Source organism: Neoarius graeffei, chromosome 25 (genome assembly GCF_027579695.1).
Source record: "Neoarius graeffei isolate fNeoGra1 chromosome 25, fNeoGra1.pri, whole genome shotgun sequence".
Lineage (NCBI taxonomy): Eukaryota > Metazoa > Chordata > Actinopteri > Siluriformes > Ariidae > Neoarius > Neoarius graeffei.
Window position 1 is genome coordinate 3,548,351 of NC_083593.1, and position 20,826 is coordinate 3,569,176.

General features: G+C 44.7%; 1 protein-coding gene across 1 annotated transcript; it reads left to right on the top strand.

Moving 5' to 3' along the window:
- The first annotated feature begins 8,190 nt into the window (after window positions 1-8,190).
- On the top strand, window positions 8,191-9,680 carry hrh2b (histamine receptor H2b). The gene is made up of 2 exons (XM_060909590.1): window positions 8,191-8,811; window positions 9,219-9,680. Exons 1-2 carry the CDS (start codon window positions 8,191-8,193, stop codon window positions 9,678-9,680), a joined length of 1,083 nt encoding a protein of 360 aa, XP_060765573.1.
- Window positions 9,681-20,826: the final 11,146 nt, after the last annotated feature.

The following is a 20,826-nucleotide window of genomic DNA, read 5'->3' on the forward strand; positions in this document are numbered from 1 at the left end:
TGATGAATAGACCGAAATCACAGTTGTCACTGGGTTAGTATGAAAATTGGCCAGCAAAATTCTTGAAGAGATGGGTTTAACTCTTAAAAGTGACTTTTTGGCCTCGGGGCTTAATATTATCCCAACTCCGCCAACTGAAGCCTGTGCCGAGTTCCACCAAGCGGAGGACATAATCAGGTAATGTCTGCCAATCGTGTGGAATGCTACTGCTTGATTTGGGTCTTTGTGTATAATACGGTGCTCCTGTACACCGGTTACAGCAATGCCATAGTTTGAAAGGTGGTGAGACAACTCAAGTTGGACTCTAGTGTCTCTGATGGTATGTGTGTTCATGGTGGAGAAGAAAACTTGTTTCTTACATTTCAAAAGTGTTGCCTTGGTATCTTTACACTGATCGATTGGTCTCCTCCCTGATGGGTTTAAGAGATCAGTGTCATTAACCTTTGAAGGTAGTGTAACTGATCCAGTGGCAGTGCTCCTGCTCACTTCCAGAGCTGGCAGCCGTATAGGATTTATGCTATGTTGTGTAGTCATCATCATATCAATATGGTTCTTTCTAAGGCTATAGTAAGACAGGGAGTTGCCACTCCTCATGTCTGTAGCCAACAACGCGTTGGGTTATTTTTTCGGGGTATGCTCCCCTAGATCCGCTGCGTTTTGCATAGACCAGGGGCGGCGCTTGGAGCCACAGCAGACGGTCTTCATTGTGTGAGAGGCTAGATGGAGTGGTCACTTGCTGATGAAGAGTTGACCATGTGTTGCGCGTCACGCAACGCTGGATGTGGAGAGACCAGTCTGGGTTGCCTGATAAGAGAAAGCTAGCCAAAAGGTACTAGCCAGAAAGGTACTACTCCTCCACTATCCTTGCCAATCCCGTCCTATCTTTCTTTGAAGAACAGTGTTTTTAAACATTTCAATAATTTTCTCATACATTTGTTAACAAACTGGAGATCCTCAACCCATCTTTGCTCCTCCGAGACTCAGCCTTTCCTGAATACTGTTTTTGTCCCAAATCATGATTACAGTCACCTGTTGAGGGTGGCATGGTGGTGTAGTGGTTAGCGCTGTCACCTCACAGCAAGAAGGTCTGGGTTCGAGCCCCATGGCCGGCAAGGGCCTTTCTGTGTGGAGTTTGCATGTTCTCCCCGTGTCCGCGTGGGTTTCCTCCGGGTGCTCCGGTTTCCCCCACAGTCCAAAGACATGCAGGTTAGGTTAACTGGTGACTCTAAATTGACTGTAGGTGTGAGTGTGAATGGTTGTCTGTGTCTATGTGTCAGCCCTGTGATGACCTGGTGACTTGTACAGGGTGTACCCTGCCTTTCGCCCGTAGTCAGCAGGGATAGGCTCCAGCTTGCCTGTGACCCTGTAGAACAGGATAAAGCGGCTAGAGATAATGAGATGAGATGAGTCACCTGTTGACATCACCTGTTTCAAATCACATCATTATTGAATTGTTTTACCTCATTACTCACCCTAAATTGTTCCCATCCCAACTTTTTTGGGGGAATGTGTTGCAGGTCTGAAACGCAGGAATGAATGTATATTAACAAATGAAATGAAGTTGATCAGAAAAAAACATGAAATATCTCGGGTTCATTCTGTCTACAATGACATACAAGTCAAGTTGATTTAGTAATCTTTCTTTATTTGCATTTTACATACCATCCCACCTTTTTTTCTGATTTGGGGTTGTATTGTAATGTGTGTTTAGTAGATTATTGTATGTCCTGCGTTTAAAGGCCACAGACTTGTTTCTGGTTGCGTTCATATTAACTTCAATGAGGCTCGTTTGCGGTGTCAAGCAGACTGGATTGAAAGGACAAGTGAAAATTGAATGAGGGACAAAAGACAATAATGAAGGAGGAGAAAGAGTGAAGCCTTAGGGGTGGGAGGGGACACGAGGAGACAAGAGCAAAGCATGAGGTTGAGGACAACTGAGTAAGTGAATGAGTGAGTGAGGGCGAGCAATAGAGGTAAAAGTGCACAGGGAGGAAAAAGATAGAAGTGCAAACGGAGGACCTGGAGAAATGAACACACGCTTTGGACTGCAGGAATCACAACACACACTTGCACAATGTAAGTTAATAATAGATCTGAATTATGTCAAGTTTATTGCTATAGAAATGTCACCTAAACTTATTGCATGTGAATATAATCCATCAGTGGAGGTGACTGAGTAGAAGGATTTCAGGAGAGAGAGAGAAAGAGAGAGATTGAGAGAGTGTGTGTGGTGATCTGCTTTATGTCCAAATGATGGCAGGAGGAGAGAGAGAGAGAGAGAGAGAGAGAGAACGAGAGAGAGAGAGAGAGAACACTCAGTTAAACTTGTAAACTTCAGGTAACTACTCGTCATGTGTAAAGTGATTGTTGACTTGTTCCACCATCACCGGCTGTGTTTCACAATCACAAACATGATCCAACGTAAACAGGTGATACTACATCCGTAAGCGAGGCATGTGGAGCCTTTTTTAGTATAAAATACGAAGCTAAAGAGTTAGTCATACTGTCTATGGTTATAGTTATAGTCAGTGGTGATGTCATCTATCCAGATCTTGTGTGTTCGATTGTTGTACACTAGTTCTGTTCTACTCTTTGAGTCTTTACATCAGTAATGTAATGTCATTTTTGTCACAAAAAACAAATGTTTATTTAAATATATCAATGTATTTATTATATTTATGTTACACTTTTTACAAAGTTTTTGTGCTCTACATGGTCTTGTCACTAGGCAGGTTTCTATTGCAGTTTTGTGCAAAATAGAAGTGATTTTTTTATATGACAAAACATAATTGCGAATGGTCTGCATTTCCATTGTGTGCATTTTCTCCTCTCGTGATAGTTGTTCCAATTAAACACGGTGGCAGATCTCCAGGACCTGATGAAAGTTGATGATGACTGCTTTAATGTGAAAAAAGAAATGTTTCCATTTCAATTTTGTGAAATATTGCTCTGTCGGGTGTATACACTTTTTTTGCAATATTTGAGTTTTTTCACTTTAACTGTGCATTAAGCAGGTTGATGGAAAAACAGCTAATCTGTCAGTTTGTTGGCATTTTGCACAGAGCTTAGATGGTTAGATTTGTTGAAATATAAACAAATTAATAACAACCAGAATGGCGCAGTTGCTGAAGATGAATGAATGAAAACAGTAAATGCATCATGCAGTGAACACTTTTTTTTTTCCATTTACTTTTGGCTCTCATGCAAATAATCGTGGCTCTTCTATGTCTGGCTATCTAAGGAAAAATAATTAATTAATTTTAAAAAAGCCACACTTCCATGACATTTGAGTTCTGGTTACGGTCTTTGTGGTTCTTTTGGGTTTCCTAGGTTTTTCTTCCACCTCACAAAAAACACACCACAGAGGTGAAAAAGCTACGACACTCCTCCACAGATCGCATCACAGTCATGATCTCTGTCTCAGCATGTGACTGAGGAGCACTTAGCATCAGGATAATATTACACGCTGGTTTTATAGCTGCCATAGTCGTTTGTATACTCGATTGTGTGTGTGAGATCAACATCTCATTCAGGCTATTCATATCTTCATGCAGGGTTTTGGGACAGACTCCAAATCCACCGCTTTGGATTGAATCAGTGGTCTAATCACCTCATTATCGTAACTGTTACCATCATGGAGTTGATTGTTTTCTGATAACTCTTGTACCTCAGCTATTTGCTAACCATTCTTTTTTAATTTCTTAAAGAGTTGCATGTATTTTTTATACATTTATAGTTACATTTAATGAAACAACTTAGTTCCGGTTCTCACTTCTGTTATAGTAGCTGCTGGAAACACTCGTTCCCTCACCATCCTCTCTTTATTTCTCTCTCGAAGTTAATAAGACAAAAAAAGCATTCCTGAATGTTACTAAGCCAAAAGTGAACTGTTACAAAGCGCTAACTCTGGAGATGATACGCATAGTTTATGTGGAACATCCTGTGAACGAGGTGTTCCGATAGAAATGATACGCAGTAATATAAACCTGTGATGTGCAGCTACACTACTGTCAGAGCTGTGATTATAGAAAATTAATCAACACCTGACAACCAAGCACAATCCATAATTCAACAGCGGTATAATGCCTTATAAACCACGTATATGTTAATCCTGCCTTCTTTTTTTTTTAATCAAAAGTTCTCGTGAAGGTCACAGTGAAGCTCAGCCTCTATCAAGAAGATTCTTTTGTAGATCGCCACTAAAAATTTTTTTCTTGTTACTGCAGCCTTAAATGGTTTCCTCAGGGGAGAAGTCACAAGATGGCCAGACCATGCTGAGTTTTTTATGAGCGTACGGAAAATTACATGTACTTTTATATTATATTGAGAATCTGCAACACAGGAAGCTGTCAGGTTTTATGGGGAGCGTAAATAACCGAGCGCCGTTCGCCATCACAGACGAGGCCTCATTTGAGTGTGAATTTAAAATGGCCGTGTCTCGTGCTGAGACAAACGGCGTGTGTGAAGCATGTGTAAACTCTGCATCTGATCTTAAATCTGCAGGTGAGGAGGATGCTCAAAGCCTAATGCAATTCTTTCAAAGCCCAAAAGCGCCCCTGATGCTGCAGACGGATGCGAGAGGTTTGAGTCTCATGCTGTGCTGCTGATGATAGCAGATGGAGATGAAATTGTTCAGAGCTTTTCTCTCAATTAACGTTTAATGCAGTTTTCCTCTCGTCCACACTGGAAGACAACAACATGTAAGACATTGACGTTTTAGCCACTTTCTGAGCTACACTTAACTTGTGTAAGAGTTAGGCCTAATAGTGTTCCATCATTTGCAATTCATGCCACGCTGATGTAGATGCATGTGGATGTGATGTCTGTATAAGCTGGTATCAGTGTATAACTGTCTGTGTGTAATCTGATTGAAGTTCTGATCTCATTACGGTCGCTGTCTCGGCGTGTGATGGAGTGGCTCTTAGCAGCCTGGTCCTCCTCCAATCCGTCTTAATAGCTGCCATCGTCATTGTCCTGGTCATATGTCTCCAACGTGTACTGAGCACCATTAAGCCAGCTCAGTCAAGGAAATATTTTTTTAACCCTCATCCTACCGACTGGGGTCCCATTGGTCCCCAGAGGGTATTTTTCATATGCCACACAATTATTATTCGCACATTTTTTTTTTAAATTTTATGACTTTGTCAGACTATGTCAGGTTGTTCCAATACAACATTTTATTTCAGGTTTCTAATTGTTATGCGGCAATAATAAACAATATTCCTTTGGGGTCTGATCGGACCCCAGTCAGAAATGTGAATTTGTCAACATTTTTGATGCATATATCATACTGATTTTGTTTTTTTTACAGTGAATAATGGCAAACAATAGAAGATTGGCAAGATACACTGCTGCTCAAGCCCTAAGAGCTGTCCTAGAGGTAGATGATGAGTCTGATTTAGAGGTTTCAGACCTATCAGATGCAGAAGAGGATTATATTTCAGAACAGTCAGAATATAGTGACACTGAATCCATAGACCCAGGAAATGGAGAACAAGTTAATGCTAACCAGCTTCCTCAATCCAACCCAAACGGACTCCAGTCAGTAAACCTTGTACAGAACATAGATTCTTTGTTCAGAAATGTTTATTTTCATATAACATTCTTGAATATGCTTATATTTTTTCACATTTAGACTCTGTCTGACACAAATACAACTCCATTTGAATTTCAGGTAATTCAGTTACAAAAAATCGGCAAAATATCTCAAACTGTGCCTATTTTTTAGGGTAGTATGTGCCGATTATAGCTTAGTTAGAGTAGATAAACTGTTAATAATGAGCATTTTTTATTGTAATCCTGTTTGTTTTTAATTAATAAAATAACTTCTAACTAGTTGGGCGGTACAGTGGTGTAGTGGTTAGCGCTGTCGCCTCACAGCAAGAAGGTCTGGGTCCGAGCCCCGTGGCCGGTGAGGGCCTTTCTGTGTGGAGTTTGCATGTTCTCCCCGTGTCTGCGTGGGTTTCCTCCGGGTGCTCCGGTTTCCCCCACAGTCCAAAGACATGCAGGTTAGGTTAACTGGTGACTCTAAATTGACCGTAGGTGTGAATGTGAGTGTGAATGGTTGTCTGTGTCTATGTGTCAGCCCTGTGATGACCTGGCGACTTGTCCAGGGTGTACCCCGCCTTTCGCCCGTAGTCAGCTGGGATAGGCTCCAGCTCGCCTGCGACCCTGTAGAAGGATAAAGCGGCTAGAGATAATGAGATGAGATGAGAAGTTCTAACTAAAAATGTTGTTTGTCATCAATACTTATTGAAAAAATTCACATATTGTAATTGGGGTCCAAATGGACCCCAGTCGGTAAGATTTGTATGTAAAATATGTCGGTAGGATGAGGGTTAAAAATCATTAAGATAATGGTTTGAGGAAACTATCTCTAAAGTTTGCTAACTTGGATCAAATGACCTCAAACACACATTTCCATTAAAAGTGCAGGAAATCTTCACACACAGCACGTATTAATGTAAAATATAAAAATGTGCAACAGGGATGTTCTCATCTGAACCATTCTTTTTATTCCTGAGCAGTCGCAGTGTGACACACAGAAGACTAAAGCTCACTTTGCAACTCATTTCCTTTGGTGACCTTCCCGAAGAAGCAATGCCGCAACACATCATGAGAAAGTGCATTCATTAACATTTTTGCCCTCTTACAATCTTACAAGCTTATCTGCCAGGGTATGAAGATTTTTTTTTTTATGTGGCATTTTACTGCAAAAATCACAACTACCATCTCCAGGATGAATTCATAATCTTCTCATACATTTTTATCTAATAATCTGAAACATTTCATTCCAATTTGACAAAAAATTACCATTTTTATTTCTTGAAGAATAACGTATTTTTATCCATTTATAGGTACATTTATAAAACAAGTTACTTCCTGTTTTCTTTGATGTTAAAAGCAGCTAAAAACAGTTGTGTCATTTGCTCACCTCTCTGTTCTCTCTCTGAAATATAATAAGACAAAACAAATGCAGCTTGTCATGTTACTAAACTCCTCTGTCCTGAAAATTTTGGAAAACTTACAGTTTTTATCTCTGACTGTTACAAATGGTATATAATGTCTTTTATAAAATCTTGGCTCAGGCTTGTAGGACTCGTGACTCAACTTGGACTTAAGCACTGATGACTCAGACTCAGACTCGTGCATTAACTGCATTCGGACTCGTAAATTGGAGACGAGGACTCAGATTTTTTTCTTTATTTTTTGTAACATGCCATAATAATTTTGCATAAAAGATATTTATATCTAGATTAATTTTTATACTAATTTTGTGCAAGAGAATGCATATTCACCTGTTGTTCATACGTCATGTTCAGGAACAAACTAACGTTAACAGTGCTAAAATGCCTGGAGAGATGCCCCTAGGATTGTCCGCTTTGCTTATACAGACTTCTCGTGCAGTGGAAAAAAAATGCGCTGCTATGTGTTCCATATGTAGAAGAACTATCGAGGAGATAACGGGGACAACCTCAAACTTCAATCGTCATTTGGCAAGACTCCACTCAGAGAAGGAAGTGACACGCTACATTCCTTGCTCTGTTGATAGTGGACGGGGCTTGCTTGCTGAGCAATGAACTAGCTAGTGTTAACCCCCTCTCGTGTTATTTGCCCTGTTGATAGTGGGCGGGGCTTGCTAAGTGATGAACAAGCTTTTTATCCGTAGCCTATTAACTAAAATGGGGCAGTCAAGCAGTAACATTTGTCCAACACAGTAGCAGAGACGCTTTCACATAAAGCCAGCAACAGACACCGTCAAATGGTGCAGTTGGAGTCTTGTTCTCAGACTCAACTCGAAATTTTCTTTAATGAGGACTCGAGACTGGACTCGGACTCGAGGTTTAATGACTCGACTACAACACTGTCTCAGCTATGAAGATAAGTTGGACTAAACGCCCTGTGACGGCTAGATGGGATCTGATATTCTAGAAGGTTCCTGTCTAAGTCCTATGGGAATTTTGATATGTACAACTTTTGTCTCTTTCAAAAACACTAACATTTATTTTTTATTATTGTTAAAAATATTTCTGAATATCCTCTGTGTATTAAAAATATATTTTTATTCCTTATTTATTGGCAAAAATGAATCAGGTTTCATGTGGATAAAATCATTTGGTGTGTGATTCTGATTCAAACAGAGTGCAAGTGTTGATGCAGGAAGACATACAGCGGTGGGGGCAGGGAGCCATGGTGTCCACATTTTTCCGTTGGGTGATGCTTGTGATGTTCATTGCGTTCACCATTGGTGGAAATGTGCTGGTGTGTTTAGCGGTGGGCACGAGTCGCCGTCTTCACCGCACCAGCAGCTGCTTCGTGGTGGCTCTGGCTGTAACAGATCTGCTTCTCGGCCTGCTCGTGCTGCCTCTCAGCGCCACCTTAGAGCTGCGTGGTGGTCATTGGCCATTAGGGGGCACCATTTGCAACATTTATCTCTCTACAGATGTGACACTGGCCACCGCGTCTATCTTCACATTGCTCGCTATCAGCGTGGATCGTTACTTGGCCATATCAGTGCCACTCAGCTACACCACAAGGCTTACTCGAGCACGAGCTGCTGCAGCAATTGTGCTTATTTGGATCTTTTCACTCACAGTGGCCTTCGCTCCCATCCACATGGGCTGGAACACAGCAGATTTCCACGTGCAGAACCATGACTGGAGGATGGGGGATGAAGGGCATGTGGGACGGACTTGCCGTTATGAGTGGAACAATAATTATGTGCTGCTTGGTGTCTTCTGCATCTTCTTCTTCCCTCTGCTGGTCATGTGTTGGATGTACCATCGCATCTTCTGCATGGCGCGTGAACAGGTATCAATCTTCATCTTATTCACAGAGATTCTCAGCAAGAATTATACACATCCTTTATAGCAGAAACTGTGTGTCTTGTATAAAATAATCAAACTTGCTCACTGTTTTGCTTGGAATATTCATGTTGCATTGTAAGGAATTGATCATGTGCTACAAAGGACAATGTTATACCAATTGTTTGGGAAAACATGTATAAAAATACTCTGCCACCAAAAAAGTGCAGGATTGGTCATTGTGTAAAACTTGAGCTTGACTGGTCAGTGGCAAGTACAGCAAAGAATCTCCACAGTTCATATTCTGCAGAAATACATGAGCATCAAATCAGACCCTCTCCTGTATACAGTTTCCAGAGAGAGAGAGAGAGAGAGTTCATCTCTTCATCCATCACTGCTCTTTTTCTCCATCAGGTGCGTCGTATCCGTGCTGCGACTCCATCCTTCAATCGTACTTCAGCATCACTGAGAGGAGCCACACTGAGAGAACACAAAGCCACCATAACTCTGGCCACCGTGCTTGGAGTCTTCATCATCTGCTGGCTGCCATACATTGTGTTCTTCACCTGCATGGGCCTGAGGCGTGAGACTCAGCCACCCCAACTCGTACACTCCGTGGTGCTCTGGCTGGGTTACTTCAACTCGGCCCTGAACCCCATCCTGTACCCCGCCCTCAACCGAGACTTCAGACACGCCTATGGGCATCTGCTACACTGCAGGAACCCACGCAAGAGCATTTCCACCACTATAACAACCTCGGGAAAAGACAGAAGCATAATTTCTCATGCATCTCAGAGTGCAAACGAATGCAGCAAGTCATTGCATCTCAACCAGGAAGACTTTAAAGATGATGCAAGTCCAGAACATGCCAGCTAACACTGTCCTGTCTGTCTGTATTTATTACAAAACATCAACTCAATTGACTCAAGCGCATCAGGATAAAGCTCTAGATGTATTTCCTCTTGGTGTCAAGATAACGAGAAGATAAAAGATAACATGGACAGATTTTTGGAATTAATATGTGCTCTGTGCTCTTCATGTCTCCTTGGCTGGTGTCTACGTAGATGGTACGCCTTTGATGATATCAAAGTGATTGGAAAGACAAAGATTTGACTTCTATAGAGGTGAGGAAGTGATACGATGGTTCATTTAAAAAAGGTGTGGCTATGAGATAATATATCAACGCCATGAGATAATACGTATAAGGTCACAAGATAATCTTGGAATGGCATAAAGTTATATGGCATGAATACTTTTCCAACTGTGCCATATAATTTAAGCATTAAGTATGATGTTCCATAAAATATTAAGTCACCGGCTCAGGCACATTTCATGGGCAAAAGATACTCAATTTTTGAGCTCTAAATGTTATCTGTAGCATTGAAATATTCTCATGCTCAACATTAATTTGTCTCCTCAAAATATTCTCATGGCATCAATATATTCAATTGCCACCTTAGAATATTATCTCATCTCCTCAGTATATTATCTCATGACCTCAATTTCCAGTATTTTCTCATGACCTCAATCTATTATCTCATGGCCTGAATATATGATCTAGTAGCCTCAAAATATTAACTTGTCGCCTCAGTGTTTTATCTCATGGCCTACACATATCAAACTGGTGGCCTCAGTATATTATCTCATTGTCACAATGTATTATCTTGTGGCCGAAGTGGCCGAAGTATATTATCTTCTCACTTCAATTTATTATCTCATGGCTTCAATATATCATCTTATGGTCTCAGTGTGTTACAGTATCTAGTCGCCTCAGAATATTAACTCATCACTTTAATATATTATTTCATCTCTTCATTGTTGTATCTTGTGGCCGCAATATATTCATCTCATCTCATTATCTCTAGCCGCTTTATCCTTCTACAGGGTCGCAGGCAAGCTGGAGCCTATCCCAGCTGACTACGGGCGAAAGGCGGGGTACACCCTGGACAAGTCGCCAGGTCATCACAGGGCTGACACATAGACACAGACAACCATTCACACTCACATTCACACCTACGGTCAATTTAGAGTCACCAGTTAACCTAACCTGCATGTCTTTGGACTGTGGGGGAAACCGGAGCACCCGGAGGAAACCCACGCGGACACGGGGAGAACATGCAAACTCCACACAGAAAGGCCCTCGCCGGCCCCGGGGCTCGAACCCAGGACCTTCTTGCTGTGAGGCGACAGCGCTAACCACTACACCACCGTGCCGCCCGCCGCAATATATTATCTCATGTATTAGTTCTGTCATTTTACTTTTGTCCTGAATTTAGTATCATTAAAAAAATATTAAACTGTTTCCTCTGATCCTAAATGTCATCCATCAATCATGATATCACTGGAACTACAATCCTACAACAATTAAAAGAAGCATATCAGGACGTGTTTAGTATCATCCAAGCTACATGATTTTGCAGTCAGGATAAGGGGAAAATGTGCTTAAAGTTCTTTTTTATGCTGAATTTAAAGTTTAATTTGTAAATTGAAGCACAATGCAAACGCCTCATTATGTCTTTGTTAGTTCATGAGAAAAGGTTATTATTTAATTATTTAATATGAAACAGAATAGTGTTGACTTTGTGTATCAGCACAAATGATGTACAAACAATAGAAAAAGGCTCTGTATCCAAATGTGATATTTCATGGTGGCTTTAAAAATCAATAGGGTTATTTATGTCCTTGTTTATTTTCTACACATCATCTGTTGGGAGGTTTTGGAAAAAGTCCCACAGTGAGACAGTGATGTGAAAGATGGCTAGAAATGAAGATCATACATTTGTGTGATAATTTATGAGTGCTGCCATCTGCACAGGGTCAATGTCAAACAGAATGTTCTGGAAGAGAATAACACAGGTCAGATGGAATGCTTTCAGATGGACGAGTTGGCGATTTGAAGCGGATCTTCTGGTTCGGTGTTTGGATCAAGGTGATGAAATAAATGTGGTTTGAGTCCATGTGCCTTTCAGCTCAAATACCCAGGACATGATACCCAGGAACCAAAGAAGTCCTTTAAATCGTCGAATTATTATTATTATTTATGTCTCCACTAAGATGAATAATGGAATGATTTGAAGAAATTAAATTTGAAAATATGTTATTCATGATGAATTAGTGTTCCATTACAAACATAAGCAATTTAACAAGAATATGAGAAACATTAAATATTTTATATAAACATGAGAACTTGATCTTATTTTTTGAAATCTTGACCATATCAGCAATAAATTTTAGGGTGTTTGTTTGTTTGTTTGTTTGGGTTTTTTTGTATCCTAGCAGCAATTGCAGCTCATTTTAGCTGTTTATTCATTATTTTTATGACTTAAGAAATGTTAGATAATGATATCCAGTCTCAAAATTACAAAATAATTCTGTTATTTATGAAGTGGAGTTCAAACCACCCTGTTATTTGCCTTGGACAGACATAATTTTGGTGTGTTATTGACCCAAATATTTTTGTCTGGACATGAGTGTCTTTGAAAAGTGGGTGTAAATATTATGACACATTCATTATGACGCAAAGCAAAATGAACAAAAGAAGCATTTGAATTGAAACAGTTATTAAATTTTTTTTTTTGCGGTGTGGTTTCCATCAAATCCTGCGCTCTGATTGGCTGGCGAGTGGGTCCGTGTCCTACGATACGAACCCCAGTTACGGACCCTGGTTATAGACCTCTGGCGACTCACTCAATCACAACAATAACAAATATAGTAGCATCTTTGTCAACATTTATCTTTATTTTATCAGATTTATTTATAAGATTATCAAAAATCTTGTAAATTTTTGCAAGCATTTCTCAGGAGAATAGCATTAATTTTACATCATGAATAGTGATAATGACAGTCTTCACAGCAAAAGCGAGTTTTACTACCCTGAGGAAGAAGAAATAAAATAAAACATTTCAGGAGAAAGCTAAAAACCTGTAACTTGCTAACGCAGAGCAAAATTATGGCTGAATCCTGAATGACTCTGTGGCAGCGGGGGCGTGGTCAAGCGCCGGTCTGTGACAGGAGGGTGGAGCCGGGGAAGGTGAGTGGCAGAATCACAACACCTGAGGATAATTAACCTGTGTTTGTGTGTGTTTTCCCAGTAACCGCTCCCTATTTAAGGAGGCAGAGAGAGGAGAGGGAGTGCAACCCGGGACCAGACAAGTGTGTGCGTGTGAATGAATGAATGGGATTACTGAAAAGTTGTCAAAATAAATCGCCTTGTCTGCCTCCAAACGTTGTCCTGCCGTCCTCTGTGCTCCACCCACACTCGATACGCGCTACAGTGGTGCCGAAACCCGGGACAAGGTGGAGCACCAACACAGCAGCCCCATGGAATCCTCCCCGTTCGCGGACTTGGTCCACGCCCTCGCCACGGCTCAGCAGAGCCAGCACCAGGCACTCGTCACGCTCCGAAAGGAGCAGGAGCGCCGCTTTGAAGCCCTGGTGCTGGCCCAGCAGGAAGATCGAGAGGCGTTCCGGCGTCTCCTCGCGTCGGCGGGGTCCACCAGCGCCCCGGCCGCGGGCCCGTCTCCCCTCACCGTGACCAAGATGGGCCCGCAGGATGACCCCGAGGCTTTCATCACGTTGTTCGAGCAGGTCGCCGAAGCCTCGGGGTGGCCGATGGAGCAGCGCGCGGCGCGCCTCCTCCCCCTCCTGACGGGAGAGGCGCAGCTGGCCGCACTACAGCTCCCCGCCGACCGCAGGCTGGCCTACGCCGACCTTCGCCGGGCTGTCCTCCAGCGCATGGGGCGCACGCCGGAGCAGCAGCGCCAGCGCTTCCGCGCGCTGCGGATGGAGGAAGTCGGCAGCCCGTTCGCGTTCGGCCAGCAGCTCCGGGACGCCTGCTGGCGGTGGCTGAGGGCCAAAGATCGCGACGCCGAGGGAATCATCGACCAGGTGGCGCTGGAACAGTTCATCGCCCGCTTACCAGCTGGAACCGCGGAGTGGGTCCAGTGCCACCGCCCGGCGTCGCTGGATCAGGCCGTGGGACTGGCGGAGGATCATCTGGCGGCTGTTCCGGCAGCAGGACAGCGGACGACAGCATCTTCTTTCTCCTCTCCTCTCTCTCCCCCCCCTCCTCCCGTGTCCCGTCCTCGCCCCATTCCCCCACCGCGGAGGCGGGGGCCGGCTCCACCCCAGCCGGCCCGCCGCACCCGTGGTGCCCTCCCGTTTCTCCCTTCTGTGTCTGTCTCTCCCCCCCCTCAGGTGAGTGAGCCCCAGAACACAGCTGCAGAGGGAAGGCCCGGGCCGGTTTGCTGGCGCTGCGGGGAACCGGGCCACCTGCAGCAACAGTGTGTAGCGATGGAAGTGGGGGCGGTGGTGCGGATCCCCGACGCGCCAGAGGCTGCCCTCGATCGGGCCGGAGCGTATCGCATACCGGTAAGTGTACAAGGGGCTACATATCAGGCGTTGGTGGATTCAGGTTGCAATCAGACCTCAATCCGCCAAAGCCTGGTGCAAGGCGAGGCATTGGGGGGAGCACAAGGGGTGAAGGTGTTGTGTGTGCACGGGGATATTCACAGCTACCCGTTGGTGTTGGTCCACATACATTTCAGAGGGGAGAAATCGATAGTGAAGGCGGCGGTTAATCCTCGCCTTACCCACTCTTTGATTTTGGGGACTGATTGGCCGGGATTTCGGGGTTTAATGGCATGCCTAATAAAGAGTGGGTCCTGCCGGTTAACAGGGGAGGGTCCCGGTGTCGCTTTGGCTGGAGCTGCGGTCGCAGAGCCATCTACGTCATCTCCGCAACAGAGTGAGGAGCCACCGGCCCCTCCTCTTTCTATTGGGGAATCCCTCGCGGATTTCCCACTGGAACAATCGTGAGACGAGACTCTGCGACACGCGTTTGACCAAGTGAGAGTAATCGATGGTCAGACGCTCCTGCCGGGCGCCACCCCGTCCTTCCCCTATTTTTCCATTTTGAAGGATAGGTTATACCGAGTGACACAGGACACTCAGACGAAAGAGAGAGTCACCCAATTGCTAATTCCAAAGAGCCGCCGGGAATTGGTATTTCAGGCGGCTCACTTTAATCCCATGGCTGGACACCTCGGGCAGGATAAGACACTCGCCCGAATAATGGCCCGATTCTATTGGCCGGGGATTTGCGGCGACGTCCGTAAGTGGTGTACGGCGTGCCGCGAATGCCAGTTAGTAAATCCAGCGGCCATTCCAAAAGCGCCCTTGCGCCCCCTACCATTAATCGAGACCCCGTTCGAAAGAATTGGGATGGATATCGTCGGGCCCTTAGATCGGTCGACACGAGGGTACCGCTTTATATTGGTTCTGGTGGACTATGCAACGCGATACCCGGAAGCGGTGCCTCTTCGCAATATCTCAGCACGCAGTATTGCGGAGGCCCTCTTCCACGTCATCTCCCGGGTTGGAATCCCGAAAGAGATTCTGACTGACCAAGGCACCTCGTTTATGTCACGAACACTGAGCGAACTGTATGGGCTACTGGGTATTAAGCCGATCCGCACCAGCATTTATCACCCACAGACGGACGGTTTAGTTGAACGGTTCAATCGCACCCTCAAGAATATTATCAAAAAATTCGTAAGTGAGGACGCACGTAACTGGGATAAGTGGCTCGAACCCTTGTTGTTTGCAGTGAGAGAGGTCCCCCAAGCCTCCACGGGGTTCTCCCCATTTGAATTATTATATGGGCGTAAGCCGCGCGGCATCTTAGATGTACTGCGGGAAAATTGGGAGGAGGGACCTTCACCGAGCAAAAACGAAATTCAGTACGTTATGGATCTGCGCGCAAAACTCCACACGCTCACCCACCTAACTCAGGAGAATTTGCGGCAGGCCCAGGAACGGCAAGCCCGCCTGTACAACAAGGGCACGCGCCTTAGAGAGTTCACTCCGGGAGATAAGGTACTCGTCCTGTTGCCCACGTCGAGCTCCAAATTAATCGCCAAGTGGCAAGGACCCTTTGAGGTCACACAGCGAGTCGGGGACGTCGACTATGAGGTTAGGCGAATGGACAGGGAGGGGGCGCTACAGATCTACCACCTCAATCTGCTCAAACTCTGGAACGAGGAGGTCCCCGTGGCGTTGGTGTCGGTAGTTCCGGAGAAGGCGGAGCTGGGGCCGGAGGTCCAAAAAGGGTCATTGGCATCACGTACCTCTCCGGTCCCCTGTGGAGACCACCTCTCCCTGACCCAACTCACGGAGGTCGCCCAGTTGCAGGCCGAGTTTTCGGATGTGTTCTCGCCCCTGCCCGGTCGCACTAACCTCATAGAACACCACATAGAGACGCCCCCGGGGGTGGTAGTGCGGAGCCGTCCTTATAGATTACCCGAACACAAAAAAAAGGTGGTTCGGGAAGAACTTCAGGCCATGCTCGAAATGGGCATCGTCGAGGAGTCCCACAGTGACTGGAGCAGCCCGGTGGTCTTGGTTCCCAAGGCCGACGGCTCGGTCCGGTTCTGTGTGGACTATAGAAAAGTCAACGCGGTGTCTAAATTTGATGCGTACCCAATGCCTCGTATTGATGAGCTGCTCGATCGACTAGGCACGGCTCGCTTTTACTCGACACTGGATTTGACGAAGGGATATTGGCAGATCCCCTTGACTCCATTATCCCGGGAAAAAACGGCCTTTTCCACACCGTTCGGCTTACACCAGTTCGTCACACTTCCTTTTGGGCTGTTTGGGGCGCCCGCTACGTTTCAGCGGCTGATGGACCGGGTCCTCCGGCCCCACGCCACCTATGCCGCCGCTTACCTAGATGATATCATCATTTATAGTAACGATTGGCAGCAGCACCTACAACACCTGAGGGCCGTCCTTAGGTCGCTGAGGCGGGCGGGACTCACTGCCAACCCGAAGAAGTGTGCAATTGGGCGGGTGGAAGTACGGTATCTGGGCTTCCACTTGGGCAACGGGCAGGTGCGTCCCCAAATTAATAAGACAGCAGCGATTGCGGCCTGCCCGAGGCCCAAGACCAAAAAGGGGGTGAGGCAGTTCCTGGGGCTGGCTGGCTACTATTGTAGGTTTATACCTAATTATTCGGATGTCACCAGCCCGCTGACTGACCTCACTAAAAAGGGGGCGCCAGATCCGGTCCAGTGGATGGAGCAGTGCCAGCGGGCTTTCTCTGGGGTAAAGGCTGCACTGTGTGGGGGGCCACTTTTACACTCCCCTGACTTCTCTCTCCCTTTTGTGTTGCAGACCGATGCGTCGGACAGAGGGCTGGGGGCCGTTTTGTCCCAGCAGGTGGAGGGGGAGGACCGCCCGGTCCTGTACATCAGCCGGAAGCTGTCGGTGCGTGAGGGGCACTACAGCACAATTGAAAAAGAGTGCCTGGCGATTAAGTGGGCGGTCCTCGCCCTCCATTACTACCTGCTGGGGCGCTCTTTCACTCTCTGTTCGGACCACGCGCCCCTCCAGTGGCTCCACCGCATGAAGGATGCCAACGCGCGGATCACCCGTTGGTATCTGGCACTCCAACCCTTCAACTTCAAGGTGGTCCACAGGCCGGGGGCGCAGATGGTCGTGGCGGACTTCCTCTCCCGTCAAGGGGGGGGGGGGGGGGGAGTCGGCTGCGGGCCGGACGAGCGCCCGGCCTGAGTCAGGCGGTGGGGGTATGTGGCAGCGGGGGCATGGTCAAGCGCCGGTCTGTGACAGGAGGGTGGAGCCGGGGAAGGTGAGTGGCAGAATCACGACACCTGAGGATAATTAACCTGTGTTTGTGTGTGTTTTCCCAGTAACCGCTCCCTATTTAAGGAGGCAGAGAGAGGAGAGGGAGCGCAACCCGGGACCAGACAAGTGTGTGCGTGTGAACGAATGAATGGGATTACTGAAAAGTTGTCAAAATAAATCGCCTTGTCTGCCTCCAAACGTTGTCCTGCCGTCCTCTGTGCTCCACCCACACTCGATACGCGCTACAGACTCCTATTTGTATAAATAGGGGACTACATAGGCGGCAAAATGTGGGGTTTTTTTTTCCTGCCATGGAAGTGCACTTGTATATCAAGGAGAAAGCAATTTGCATTACAGCCGTGAATGAGGATTCAAAATAACATTAATTTTACAGCATGAATAGTGATAACAACAGTGTTAACAGCGAAAGAGAGTTTTACTACCCTGAGGAAGACCAAATAAAAGAAAACATTTCAGGAGAAAGCTAAAAACCTGTAACTTGCTAACACTGAGCAAAAACATGGCTGGATCCTGAATGACTCAGTTTTGTATAAATAGGGGACTACATAGACGGCAAAATATAGTTTTTTTTTCCTGCCATGGAAGTGCACTTGTATACCGAGGAGAAAGCAATTTGCATTACAGCCATGAATGAGGATTCAAAATGGTGGCTCGCCTCGGCTCGGTTTTCCCTTTCGGGCGCTCTCATTTTCTGTTAGAATTTCTCATCTCATCTCATCTCATTATCTCTAGCCGCTTTATCCTTCTACAGGGTCTCAGGCAAGCTGGAGCCTATCCCAGCTGACTACGGGCGAAAGGCGGGGTACACCCTGGACAAGTCACCAGGTCATCACAGGGCTGACACATAGACACAGACAACCATTCACACTCACACCTATGGTCAATTTAGAGTCACCAGTTAACCTAACCTGCATGTCTTTGGACTGTGGGGGAATCCGGAGCAAACCCACGCAGACACGGGGAGAACATGCAAACTCCGCACAGAAAGGCCCTCGCCGGCCCCGGGGCTCGAACCCAGGACCTTCTTGCTGTGAGGCGACAGTGCTAACCACTACACCACCGTGCCACCCCTGTTAGAATTTGGTAAAGAAAAAAATAAATATATTATTTACCAGCTTAAGGTCGGTCCGCATGGTGAAATACCGTGACCTCGGCCTTGAATACTGACCTCGACCCAGAGGGCCTCGCTCAGTACTTTCAAGACCTCGGTCACGGTATTTCACCATACGGACCTCCCAGCTGGTAAATAACATACATCTCTTCCAGTGTGCCAGTGCTCAGTGATCTCGCTGTGTTTGTTTTTCCTGACCTCTAGTGGAGAGGTGAAGTATTGCAGGGTGAAATGACAGGGTAGGATGAGAAAATATTACACTGAACATACAGTACCAGTCAAAAGTTTGGACACACCTACTAATTAAATGTTTTTTCTTTAGTTTTATGAATTAAAAGTCACATCATCTCTTAAAGTAATGATGGATGTCGTTTCTCTTAGTTGTTCGGTTCTTGACACAATGTGGATTACTGCAGTTGGTGTTTTCAAATAGGATTATTTACTGTATTTTTATTATTTATTATTTACTGTTTGAGTTCAAATGCACTAAGAAAGTAATAAACTTGTCCACTAATTATCTTTTGATGAGGCACACCTGTTAATTGAAAAACATTCCAGGTGACTACCTCATGAAGCTGATTAAGATGATGCCAATAGTCTGCAAAGCATCATCAAGGTAAACGCTGGATATACTGAAGAATGTAAAACATCAAAAATGTTTTGTTTTGTTTTTTAACTTTTTGTTTACCACATAATTCCATATACACTCACTGGCCACCTTATTAGGAACACCCCTACATCCACCTGCTGTTCTCTGATCAGCCAATCCCTCAACAGCAGCACAATGCATAAAATCATGCAGATACAAATCAAGAGCTTGAGTTAATGTTCACAATGTTCAAACATCAGAATGGGAAAAAACTGTGATCTCAAAGTGTGACTTCCTTTCACTGTAGCATGAGTGTTGGTTTGAGCCAGATGGGCTGGTTTGAGTATTTCAGAAACTGCTGATCTCCTGGGGTTTTCACACACGACAGTCTCGAGAGTTTACACAGAATGGTGTGAAAAACAAAAACATTGAGTGAGTGAGCGACAGTTCTGTGGGTGGAAACAAACGCCTTGTTGATAAGAGAGGGTCAGAGGAAAATGGCCAGATTGGTTCGAGCATTTTTGCCAGGAAGGATATAGTAACTCATATAATCACTCTTGACAGCCATGATGAGCAGAAAAGCATCTCAGCATGCAACAGCAGACAGAAGAACACATTGGGTTCCACTCCTGCAGCCAAGAACAGGGATCTTAGAATCAACTGCAAGCTCCTATCAAAATGGCAAGTGAGTGCATGCTTCATATGTTATTTCATAGTTTTGATGTCGTTAGTATGTTTTCTAATCCTACCCTGTAATTCGACTCTGGAATACTTCACCTCTTCATACACAACCCCAATTCCAAATAAAAAAAAAAAGCTGGGATGCTGTGTAAAATGTAAATCAAAACAGAATGTGATGATCTTCAAATCATGGAAACCTGATATTTTACTGGAAATAGTACAACGAAAACACATATGAAATGTTGAAACTGAGAAATCTTATTTCTCAAGTAAACCCTTTTGTTTGCATTGTTTTGTTTGAACTCAGGAGCTTCATGAAATGGGTTTCCATGCCAGAAGCCTGTAGAACGCTAGCACAGTGCTAACAGTAAAGTGGGGATAACGGTCTGGGATCTGGGGCTGTTTTTCAGGGATTGTGAGTCTCTTTACACACTATACATTTAATCCCAGCACAGAGAGCGCTATACAGGTGAGTTGAGTAATTACACAAGGAAGATGAGTTTATGACTTCTTAATGACTTTAATTTGAGGTCACTTTTGTATGATATAGATTTTATTTTCATCATAAATTTTCATTATAAAATAAAAAATGTAAATTTTCATTGATAAACTTGATTTTCATTATAAATCTGGTTTTGATGCCAGACTTTGGCACCAGTGTGTAAAATGATGTGTACGCTATTCCTATGTTCCTCCTTTCGATCTGAGGAGTCTCTCTCAGTTCTGACTTCATGAGGAAAGGTTTGTACACTGACTACCTTATATTTAAAAAGATAGATACAAAAAATATAGTGTCAATAAATATGAGCATTATTACCGATGGCTTAGCAAAAGAGTGCTTCGCTAGTTCTTTGGATGTGGAACAGTTAACAGTTCTGACTTTCTAAAAGGTTTCTATCCCCAGCTTTATTTATCTGAATGATGAAACTGCATTTCTATGGTTCTAAACTTATTACACATTCAATTGCACTAAA

What these genes read in the sequence shown, in the direction of transcription:
- hrh2b (XM_060909590.1), top strand. Translation starts at nt 8,191, where the DNA reads ATGGTGTCCACATTTTTCCGTTGGGTGATGCTTGTGATGTTCATTGCG. An exon ending in TCTGCATGGCGCGTGAACAG is followed by an intron (nt 8,812 to 9,218) that starts GTATCAATCTTC and finishes TTTCTCCATCAG; the next exon opens with GTGCGTCGTATCCGTGCTGC.